We start from the raw sequence: 12,844 nt of genomic DNA on the forward strand, positions 1-12,844 counted from the left end.
CTAGTTGGAATTATTTAGTAGACCACATTTTCTACATGTTGGAGTGTGGGAGCAAATCTTTTTCCTGGGAGTCATGGACTTTTTCTCAGTTTTAGCAAATTTCCCCTGTATGAGGGAACCCACAAACCTAGATATAAATTAGTGCTATTACAAAGAAAACTAAAGAGTAGCAATCCACTAAAGAGTAGCAATCATGTAAAAACAATAGAAGGCTTGATTTTGTGGGGACGAATAAACATATGTAAATCCAGAAGATTTAAAGTAGGTTTCTAATTTAAATATATTGTTAATTATAGTAAACACCATTACACTGGTTTGTTTAATCTACCAAAATTGATACTTTTGATAACTCTTTCCTAATAAAAATGCAGAACAGTCCACTCTTGCGTGAATGTTACAGAAGTATTGCTGTCTTAAAAATGAGGGTCAAATGGTCACTTAAAGAGAGTTCACATGTATTTGACCTTTTCTTCATGTTACTTATTAACCCATAGCTAGGCCCTTTTAGAAATGCAATTGATTTTCTTTTTCTGCTTAGGAATTATGTTTCGTTAAGTATTCATTTAGTGAAGATGCTGAGTGTGTAACAGTGCAATCATTTCTCACAAATACATTTGTCTAAAAATTGCATTGCTTTTCCTGGATTAAAAATGCTTATACTCGACTACCCTTTGTGTGAACCTTTAAATTGCCAATTGTTCCTATTTATTGTTTTCATTGTTAATGCAGATTGGAATGCACGACATGAGAGATTGCCAGCTTTATTGTGCCACTTAAATGCACAGCGCCTTTGAAAGACTTTTGCTTGTTTGTTCCTGCTTTTAATACACTTACTTTCTTTTATAATTTTGAGCTCACTAAAAAAAAATATCCATTTCCAGCTGAAAAGACCAAGCAATATTCTCTTGAAAAATAATTATGCAGATTGCACCGATCATTCCCCCCCCATAAATAAATAAATACATGATCACTTTAATACTAGAGTTTAATTTAATTGATACTATTTATTTCAATTGATGAGCTGGTTTCTAAACACATTGGATTGCTACATGTAGTATTTAGAAAAATGTTTTAGGACATAAGAAAAAATATTACTCTTGTAAAGTTTCCAGGAACTATAGTTACACATATATAATCAAGTCATTAAATACTTATTTAGATTTTTAATCAATTCCCTGTTTATTGAGAAAGTAATGCTCAAGGATACATGTGTACATTACAAGTGTGAGAGGGGGACAAACATCATTACATGATGGATACAACAACACTGATATCGGTAAATAATGAGCTGTACATAGCATTACAATAATGTTGTACGTGCGTTACATGAGTTCAGATGGAGTAACTAACTTGGATTTTTAACAAGACAGTGTATCAATATCAGCTATTGGTGGCTTGTATATTCTTTTCGATTTGTATTCCTATTTAACTGGCCACGCATTATTATTTTAGGCTGGTATGGCAGATCGAGTGAGTGTGTGTGGTGCTCTTGGCCAAATGGCTAGTCCAGGACTGTTATATACATAATTATCAAACCAGACTTTAGGCAGTAGTTAGCTTCAATATAACAATGATGTAAAACAATTTAAGCAGATATGTCTATCTATATTTAAATACATTATTACATTATTAATTTCAAGCCCCCTACTATTTTACATTGAGAACAGTACGTTACGTGCAACTCATGGCCTTTTTGCTTTTGTACTTTGGTCTTCTGCCTGTAAATTTATGTAATTTGGGAAATCCAAGGACATTGCTCTATACAACAATAGGTTTAGCAGTCCTTTGTGCAACTGGAAGAACTATTTCATCTATATTTCATCCCCATTTTTTTGAATAGATGCTACTTAATGTATATTACAGAAAATAGCTCCAATTATAAACATACATTTTTCTGAAACAAAATTAGTCTGAAAGCTTATGAGACATTCCAAAGAATATATTGTCAATTTTGGTACATTAAGTACAGGTCTTCAATGCAGTTGCTTCTTCTGGCAGCCATCAAACGTCAGATATTATGCCATTGAAAAATCTAATTGAAATTTAAAAGCTTGACACAAAATGCATTCCATCAGGCTCGTCAAATACATTTAGTATCTTTTTTTTTCTCGTATTTTTCATACTAGCTAAAAATAATGACGACGGCAATTCTTGAAAGCTGTTTCCTCTATAATGTTCTAAGCAAGTGGGTAGATAACTTGCTCTTACCTTGCAAAGCACAAAACAAATTTCATCAGTCTAATCTCAATCTTAGAAAAAGTATCACAGCCTTTTTGATATTATTTTGTGTTTAAGTTGCTCTGTGAAAATACTTATATTGTGTTTCCTGGGAGCTTCATATCAACAAGCATGCTCAAGCCAGCAAGATAAAGCTTGTAAAATTAAGCCAACTTAAATCTTTAAATTGATGTTACTAGTTTTTTTGCTACATTCCCTTTTTATCCTTTTGTTGTACTTGTCATGTGCAGATAGTATGTATGTATGTATATATGTATGTATATATGTATATATATATATATATAACTATATATATATAAATAACTATATATATATATATATATATATATATTTATGATTTGTATATATTTTCACAATATAGTTCTTTTAAAGCCAACCATCCATACAATGGCTACCTAACCAGGGAAGAGATGATTTAATGAATAATACAGCTGGTGAGAACAGGAAGTCAAGATAGCTCATGATGGCCCATGGTATACATATAAATTGATTTTTAAAAGGTGCTGTACCACTTAGGGTGCCTTATAAAATATTACTGAATAAGTGCTGCATCAGAGATGAGAGAGACAAGAAATTAGCAGAAATGTGATTTCATTTTTTTTCGCCATGATCCTTGTCCCATAAAAACAACAAATGAAAGTAAATTAACTAGGCAACCAAGCCCTGCTCTGTATACTGTATTAGATTGTATGAAGTAGTGTCGCTAAAACCAATTACAAGTACACTTCTGTGATGTCAGAAATGGATGAGCTAAGAAGAGCAGATTGGCTTCACTGCAGAGTCCCCGTAGGTATCAATCCTAAATTATAGGCTAGAGACCTAGGAAGGGACATCCAGGGTAAGGTTGAGGACTCCCTCAACTTATAATTAGTACATTTTAGGAAAAATGGTAGTAAAGCATTTCAAATGTAAAATTACACCTCTCTACACAAATAAAAAATAGGGTCTTCAGGACCCCTTGTTAACCCAGAGGGCAATGACAATTGCCCCCTCTTCCCCCACCCTGCGTGTGTGTTAGGGATTAGCTAGGAGATCATAGACCTACACTTTGTTGACTTACGCATGCTTTAACATACCATGGCCTATCAAAAAACGTGCATAATAATTAATTTACAGGTTTTTTTATACCTGTTAGCATACAATGGCATGTTACCCTTAGACAATGACGAGTAGAGTTTCAGTGAATAGACCCCATTACATTTTGAACCTTTTTAATTAAAAAATGCAAAAGAAGCCAAGGGATCATTTATATAACCATCGAAAGGTTTGTTTCAGTTAAATAACATTTTTAATTACTAGCTTTACTTACTGTATATTGTAGCTCAGCCAGATAGCTACCCTGAATTGGCATATTTTATATCTTGAATTTTGATGTCTAGATGGGAAGTTCAAAAGGATATTTTGACAAGACCTCTGTTTTGCATTGATATGTCTAGGTTATTTTTTTAATGAAATCACCAGATTTAACTATTAATGTGCCGGGCTATTTTTGAAAAGGATCCAGTTAACATCCATTTTACCGAATAAAGAAAATGATCCCGTGGACTCTTTATGAATAAAAAACATAGAAACGTAGAATTTGACAGATAAGAACCATTTGGCCCATCTAGTCAATATCATAGTTAAGCACTTTTGTAACTGAAACATTTCTTAATTACACATAAATTCAGTTTGTCATGCATGTCAAGGAGTCCTCCCAGTAGTAATATAAACGACATTATGCAGCAGAGCTCTGAAAATATTCCTATTTCCCTAGGGTTTTACTCAATAGAACCATGTGCAATGCATGTACTTGCCGTTAAAGTAACTGCATCAGACTGACAGCACGTTTTTCATCTCATTAATTTATGTAGCATTGTAATCTTTATGTTTTATTGTAAAGGAACAATTTGTTCTATAAATTTGCAGTACCTTAACAACTACAGCTTCGTAGAAGCCAGGATATACAGGCTTGTTTTTTTTTCTTCAGATGAATAATGTGGTTTTTATAGTTCGTACAGATACCTTAAAATATCTTAATTTCCGAGTGGAAAAATCTGTCTGCAAAACTCTAACTAGAAAGTAAAGTTTTACTTATGCAACGTGATCACTCCCAATCCTTTATTCTCTATTTTAATGTCTCCCATGGTTATTAGCTGAATACTCTTATTATTCCCATTTACTACAAAACTGTCATTTTTGATACTGATTGAGGTTTGGGAATAAAACACTTTTATTACAAGTTGCCAACTTCTATAGAACAATCTTATAATCTGCATTTCCATCAAGACAGTTATGATATCTCATCTTTTTTAGAACAAATCTCTTCAGAAAAAAGTAGAATGTTGAAGACTTATTTTCCTTCAGAGGAGGGAAAAAAATCTATTTCTGTATTGTAGGTAATTTAAACTGATGATTTCACTGCAGTATATGATGAATATGATAGCGACTGTGACAGAAATATTGCTCTGGATTATATACAATGTTCAATTTTCCTTAGCATCACTTTAACTGGTCACTTCCCTTTCAGACCAACCTTTCTTCTCTGTTATTACATGGATTTACAAAGTGGTCATAGTTCCTTCTCTTTCTGTTTTTTTTTACCTCTTTTCCGAGGTAATGGATATTTTATGTCGTAAAGGGAACTATAATGCAAGTTGATCTTAATATGATCTGTAATATTCCCAAATACATTAAAATCAGTTTTAAAGCAAAATGTAAGATACTTAAATGGATTTTCAGCGTATGGTTTTCTCTTGCACAATGTACATTTCTATAAAGGGGAGATTTTTTTCTGGGCAATCTATGTTTCTATATAAGGGCTTTGTAATGTAATTTAACACCATTGTTTTGTATTTATTATCTTTATAAAATATATTTGCTTTACAAGACAATAATGTTTTTTTTTTCTTATAATAATGTATAAAAAAAATATATTAAGTTTAGTAAGTATTTACTAAATTGTACATCATACAAGAAGACATTGTATACTATATAATTTGGTGCAATTTTCATCACGGATAAATACCTTTCCAAGAATGATATCTAAATATATTCATGAGGAAAGATCTGTACATAGTCAAAAAAAGGCAGCTGAAAAAATAACGGTATTGTGGCTATGAGGAGCTTAGATGCAAACTTATCCCTTTTTGTGTTTTTCGCACTAAGAAGCCACCTTCTGATTTCAATACCTCAGTCTACTGTGACACCAGCTCTGACACTGGCCTTTTTGGTGACTCAAGGGTTTAGTCACTTGTCGGTCAGAACATAGCCTGCAGATTGTTTTCACTAAAGATTTAAAAACAGGCGCGCTCAGTTGAGTGTAACCTCAAGAGGACCGACAGGCATGTTACATTTGAAATGAGTTACACTCCGGTGCTGAGCATTGTAAAATCAGCAGGGACTGAGATCAGAGTAGGATGATTTCTCTGAATTCTCTGACCCTGGCACATACACGTTCCCCAGGATTGAGTAGAGGCTAAACTCTGTGGCCAGGGAGTTTAACCTCATGTTTCTCATCTTTGTTTTAATACACACTATTAAGCATCTACGTAAAATATAAATGTTACACCTTTTTCTAATACAATCCATTTTACTTGACTTTTGTATGTTTCCTGCACCAAAATCCTACTCGAGATTAGTTTTCACGGATAACCCCGATTCCGGTTTGCGACCATTATTTTCTCCATTACCAAGTCTTTCACTACTCTGCATGACTGCTTGTGACAAGAAAAATGTATATTGCACACAGAAAATTTATTGTCAATAACACGTTGTGCAAAACAAGATTAAGCTTTCTGGACACGAGAGTCTACTGTACTATTTCTTCAAGGCTGTCTGGGTCCTTATTAAGGCTTAACTCAAAGTCCAATCTTAGCCAATCTTGCCGACTGTGTAAATCCAAATTGTATTTTTTCCTCTAACTGCAGTATAAGTAAAAAAGCCTTATCGCCCATGATCATATTTATAATGCATCACACTTAGAAAAGAGAAAATAACACAAGATGTATTCTTTGTAATTAAGGGGGATGACATATAACATGTTTGAGGGTATTTGGAGAAGAAATACACCTTTCGATTAAAGTGAATATTAATATATGGGATATGTTATATGATAAGGACATTTCCTTAAGAAAATATCTATTCATGTGCAGGTTCACCAAATCATTTCTTAGCACTTGTATCTTTTTGACTGGAAGGATTTTAAAAATACAGAACATTTTTTTCCCCAAAATACCAGTAATTCTCCTGAGCAATTATATATTCAAGGAGCATTCGGAAGCTGGATATTGCATTGTTTCATTAACCCCTTAAGGACAATGGGCGGTCCCGAAACCCATTGAAAACAATGCATTTTGAGCCCGTACATGTACGGGCTTTGTCATTAAGGGGTTAAACTGCTCTGTTATCGGGTAATTGTTTGAACATAATGCCACCATATTTTTAAAAGAAAAGGTGAATTAGTGGCATTTGCAAATGTCAGAGTTTATCTTAACACTTTTATTATAGTTTATAAAAGTTGGTCCAGGGCATACTGTTACAATTAGCTGTTAGAATAAATTTCTAATTATCAGCATGCAACGGAAGAAAAATACAGGCTAACAAGTTGCTTAATTTGTGCTGTTTTCAGAAGCCACATATAGGAAAGAATTAGGAAATTAGCTTTTCTAACGTTAACATTCTACTGAAACCATTGTGTGGCTTATAAATACATATTTTTATCATTATTATTTGGCATGATAAAATAATGTTATTTTAGCTATTTTATAATTATTGACATCTGGAATTTTCCTTTTTCCATAATCGGAGATTTATATATCAAGTTCCATAAATTCCACTACTTCCAGAGGAACCAAAATGTAGTAGAAGTTAGGAATAGATTAAACATGTATGGGAAGTAAAGGGAGAGAGGACATCCATTAATTACAGAACAATTCTATTCAGTAAAAACACCCTTAACTTGTTTGTTACATGGGCTACCATTGTGACCTCAGAACGGTGAAATCAAAAACACCCTTGATTGTTACATGGGCTACCATTGTGACCTCAGAACGGTGAAATCAATGACACTGAGCTAATATTCAAATGTATTAAATAAAACATATTAGTTACATATTTTATAATATAGTCACATTTATTAAAAATGTGTCCATTGGGGGAGGATATTTTCGTCTGAAATATTGCAGTGTGTTACAAAAATAACTGAAAATATCATAAATGTCAGAAATATATTAACATATATTAAAATATTGCCATTTTAGGGAAGGACATTATGATATTCAATCTGACAAATCATGCGGGGGGGGGGTTTTGTACATCTACGATACAATCACATACACTAAATTTCAGTCTGACTTCCGAGATGATACTCAATGCATTGCATAACCTTCTGCTTTACAATGTAAATTGCTCTATTGATACTGGCAAGGGCAACCAGCTAAAGGTTCCTAAGGGTGTACGCTCCAAACTCAATCCTGACAGTTGTCCAAAAACAAACGTACCAAAAACAAAAAAATTGTCAGAATCAGTTTAACATTGCGCAATGTAAGGCCATTTTCGAAAACCACCATAAAAAAAAAAGGAAAGACAGTTTTTGCTTGAAATTGTGTATTTCTTGAATACTGCCATACTGAAGTGAATCATGTTACAGCTAATTCCAGTTTGAATGAGCTCTATTCATTTTTGATGACAATGCTGACAGGTCAAGTTGAAGGTTAATTATAATTCATAGAAAGGGGACTCTGGGCAGTTTCAGAAATCCCTCATTTTGGTTCATGTCTTTCAAGTTCACTATTCTTGCTTCTTCAATGTTTCAATTAACTTTGGAACTAATACCATATAAATGTCCATGTATTATTAAGATTTAAAAACAACAGTAAAAGTGATTGATAGCTAAAAGACAATGCACTATTTAAGTTAAGTATTTTGGCTGGTCGCTGCCCTGGACATTACCCAGGGCAGTGACCCAGCCACCCTCCATCACTCACCTCTAGGGCCACTGCAATGCATGCTGGGATATGACATATCTCAAAGGACTGTAAAAGGACTGTAAATGTAAAAAAATGTGTGGTGCAAAATAAATTTGCTTTGGAGGCTGTGCACAGAGGCAGTTTGATTTACTTTAAGTAATTAAGCTATTTGCAAATATTAGGGTACTGAAAAGACTGGATATTTTGTACTCATTTTTCTACTGAATGGTAATCTTGATGATATAATGTTTCCTTTTTTAATAATTACATGAAGATGATACTTAAAGCATTGACTTAAAGGTAGCACACACTCTCAAGTTGTATAGACATTAACACTATAATACTGCCTGGAGTTTGTAAGGGGTTAAAGTATGCCAGGTAATGATTTTTATTATTTTTGTTTCATTTGTAGGAAATGCCATTAGGCCTATTGCTCTGAGGGCTGTATCTGCAATTGCCCGGGCTTTACCTGGATTTCCCATTTTGGCAACTGGTGGAATCGATTCAGCAGAGAGTGGAATGCAGTTTCTTCACAGCGGCGCATCAGTACTACAGGTAAACGTTCTTAAACAGTCTGCTTTCCATAACATAATTCAATCAATTTACTATGTTTTAAAACGCCTGTGTGTAGTATGCATGCACAAATAACATACGGATTATGGGTCTAGATAATGTAAATGTTATATCCTGAAGGGTTATGGCATATTTCCAATTGTTTCTTGCCTGTTTTGGGAAACGTAGACTGGACTCTTTGTAAATAGGCCTTATTATATAATGATTGTCATTAAAGAATACTGGAAACAGGTTGATCGTTGGGACCTTAAGCAAAGAAAAAAAAAACATAACTTGAGTTTCTGATGGGGACCTTAATGGTGAGAGCTTTAATCTTAATTATGTGACAACGGCCTATTAAGTGCTCGTTGCTAAAAAAGAAATTGGCTCTTAATGGTTTGATTAGAAGCATGCAATATAGTGTATGTGGACACTTATATGAAATATAACTTAAGTGGTAGCTTAAGGAGTGCTGTCTAAGTGGGAACTAAGACCAGGGTGTACAGCAAGCATTATGGGGTCATGCACACTTACTGCCATCATTGTGAAGGTAGAAGCGTATGGGGTAATTTGATTAGTAAGTTGGCTTTATAAAGCCAGACCTTTGATAGCATGCATGATGCAGATGAACACTAAATAACACCAGAATATACTATTTAAAAATTCAATATTTGTATGACATCATATTAAAGTTCTTTCTTCTCTACCTGATGTATTTTCCCATATTGCTGATGTCCCATACCCTGGGGTATTTACAATAGACTTAAGGCTTCAGTCCCCATCCCTACCCAATAATAACTCCTCTTGACATATGTGAGTGCAGTTACAGTTCATCCACCCCTTTTCTTAGTTTAGCCCATTGTGCAGCTTTGTTCTGTCTTGATGTCTCTGTCTGACCTATAAATTATTAAACTCAATAGCTTTCTGTGGTTTTCTTCCTACACCAATACAAAAATTCCTTACATGAACTTTAAGAACAAACCAAAATATTTTCTTCTTTGTTAGTTTCTTATGTATTGCAATGAAACATTGAGTTTTGTACAAAAAAATCTTAATTTGCAAAAATCAATATTTGAATTAAATTCTATTACAGCGATTCATTGAGTAAGTTAAACCAATTACATGCTATTTAAAAGGAAACATCAGTAAATTGTATGGTTGGGTAAGTAGTAATGTCAATAAAATATTATGAATACGAGCTCATTATAAACATTTTTTATGTTTGTACAGGAAACATTTTTTATGTTTGTACAGGATATCTGTGTTATATTATAATTACTATATTGTGTTTATAGATCTCTAGCAGATCTTAGCACTCTTATAATACGGAAGCACAAAATTAACAATAATACTAAAGCTGACAATGTACAAAATTAACAGTCAGATCAATGAATGAACGGTGACATGGTATTAGAGGAGAGGGACGTTTCCTACGTTTTGTAATGTGTTGCACATAAGCATGGTTTCTATGTGCAGATCTATTTATTATTTTACTGATAACACATAATGGGTAATATATGGGCGCAGTTCATTTCCGCAGTTATACTACACCATGACAATACATGCATACTGTATGTATTGTCTTGAGATATAAGCTTTAGGAAGGCATTCAATGACTTTTTAGTGGCTTACACATAGCTTACTGCACATCAAGAAAAACCATAGTGTGAAACAGCTCTGTTTTGCCATATAAATTGCCTTGGCTAACATACACACACTTCCCAATTTCTCTTTAGGAGTGACGATCCCTCTTCTGGACCGAACCCCCTCGTACCTCTTTCAATTCTTCATGTACCTTTTTTTCTATTATGTTAGAATGTTTGCTGGATATGAGGGTATCCAAGTGTTTTACATCCCTTAAAATTACAACAATGTGTTTTGAAACAGCAGAAAATGTGTGTATAAAGTAAATAGTGTAAATAAAATGCATTGTACCTTATTCAGTTACACATTGCAGGTCTAGCTTTCAGTAAGGCTTTTGACATTGTCACACATAGAATACTTGTCAATAAACTGTAATCTCTAAATTTAAATCCCAATAGTGTTGAATGGATGTGGCAGTGGCTGAGTGAAAAACAGAGGGTTGTAGTCAATGGAGTATGCTAGGGTTCAGTTTGCATTTAACTGGACTCATGGCTTGATGGCTGAAGGTTACAAAGTACAGATAGCAGTGTTGAAAGTATAATACCTAGAGTCTGTAAAATAGCAGGTCCCTTTAAGATGTTTATTCCCAAATATTACTTGGTAGACCTGAGACTAGTTTCTCAGCTTCAAAAATTGCACCCAATACACGGGTGTATGTCGCCCTTCTTACTTCCTAGTGTCTAATTATGCACTCAGCCACCATGAGAGCTGGTCTGGGTAGGAGGTGTCCAATGAGCAGGGCTGGTTGAGGAGATCACAATCCCCCTCTAACCGGCCCAACATTAGGGAGTATAAGGGCTGTCTCTTTATACCTCAGCTTCCATGCTGCCTAATCACTACGCGCCTGCAAATTATGTTGTACCCCCATCATCTGCATCAATAGCCGGTGCATAGTGATTAGGGAGCACTAAAGCAGAGGCCTCAAATGACAGACTCTGCGCCCCTCTGCGCCAAAGGATGGAGGATGAGAAAGGTAAGAGATCGTGAAAAGGGGGTGTAAGGGCAGTGCATGTGTGTTTAAGGGCAGGTATGTGTAAAGGAAGCATGTATAGGCAGTTGTGTGTAAGGGCAGTGAATGCCTATATGTGTGTTAATGGGCAGGTGTGTGTAAAGGCAATGTATATGGGAAGGTGTGTATATGTGTGTCAATGGGCTGGGGTGTTTAAAGGCAGTATATGTGTGTTTATGGGCAGTCATGTGTAAAGGCAGTGTGTAAGGGCAGTGTAAATAAAATAACATCTGATAAAAAAAAGTAGCTGGGGGGCACTTACTTACTTTCCATTCTTACCTCAGGCGCAAAAAGAGCTAGCTATGGCTCTGATTGAAAGTGCCCTAACCAACAGCTGGAGACAATGGCGTAGTTCCACATTTCAGCATGGCTTTGAATGAATAACTGTGCAACAGGTCTTTTTATCATTCTCAGAATAGGGCGGTGACAGTGCATCCTTATCTGTGCACAGACACTATGCAAACACTATGCCCATCACAGTATGGTCGGGTGCCAAGAAACCAGTAAAGCAAGGAGAAAGATAAGAAAGTACAGAACAGCTCCATGAGCACTAATGAGCTGTAGAAAAAATAACTCCCATCACAAAAGCATATCTTCAATAGATGAACAGGAATATGTAGTAAGATATTCTCATATTTGAACACAAAGCTGTAGAGTTTGTGAATGTTCTATAAATACATCTTATTTTTCATTTAAACCAGAAATCTAGAATGTAAAAGAAAAAAATATATAATCCTATTTTATCTTTAAAATGGATATATGCCTCATTTTGTATATACATGGCCAATATGCCATTCCTGCTATATTCCACAGGAATACTAAAGGTCAAAGATCTACTACTGAAAAAATGTATGGAAATTAAACGCATGCAAATTAAATAAATACATTTCGGCTGTGGTTATAGTTTAATCCATTGATACCTGCAGGCTTGACAGTTTTCATTTTCTTACCATTGCCCAATTACCGTTACAAAGATTTAAATTCCATTCAGTTTTGTAAGATACATTTCACTAAAATAGTGAGTTATTTTACAATGTTTGGATGTTGCATGGTCTAACCTCTCATTGTAATTAATTCACTGAACCAACTAAAATCTAGGCTATTTTTCAAAGAAGGGTGCAAAAACCATACTTGCATGTATTGTGCATAGTGAAGTAACAAGTGCTAACAACTTTTAATTAAGTAACACACACAGATGTCCAGCATAGCAAACATATTCTTCAATTCCAAATCACAACAAATCAAGACAAATTTGGGCAGCCAAATAAGAATAACGTAATTGAAAAACTCGGTTCAATCAGGCTAAACTAACTGTATTTTGTTTCCTTGTTACTGTGTCGGCATTGGAAGTGTTTTTTTAAGTCTCAATTAACTTTTCAGGGCTTTTCTGAGTTCTGTCAATCATTTCTGAAACCATCCTCTACTTACCATTGATACATTGTAGCAAGTTGTA

General features: G+C 34.4%; 1 protein-coding gene across 1 annotated transcript in view; it reads left to right on the top strand.

Annotated features, from left to right (window-relative positions):
• The window catches only part of DPYD (dihydropyrimidine dehydrogenase), a 325,720-nt gene that overhangs the window by 262,435 nt on the left and 50,441 nt on the right, over nucleotides 1-12,844 (top strand). The window contains exon 19 of the mRNA XM_053470008.1: nucleotides 8,599-8,741. Coding sequence (XP_053325983.1) covers nucleotides 8,599-8,741 — 143 coding nt within the window. The remainder of the gene's footprint in view (nucleotides 1-8,598; nucleotides 8,742-12,844) is intronic.

This window comes from Spea bombifrons, chromosome 6, assembly GCF_027358695.1.
Source record: "Spea bombifrons isolate aSpeBom1 chromosome 6, aSpeBom1.2.pri, whole genome shotgun sequence".
Lineage (NCBI taxonomy): Eukaryota > Metazoa > Chordata > Amphibia > Anura > Pelobatidae > Spea > Spea bombifrons.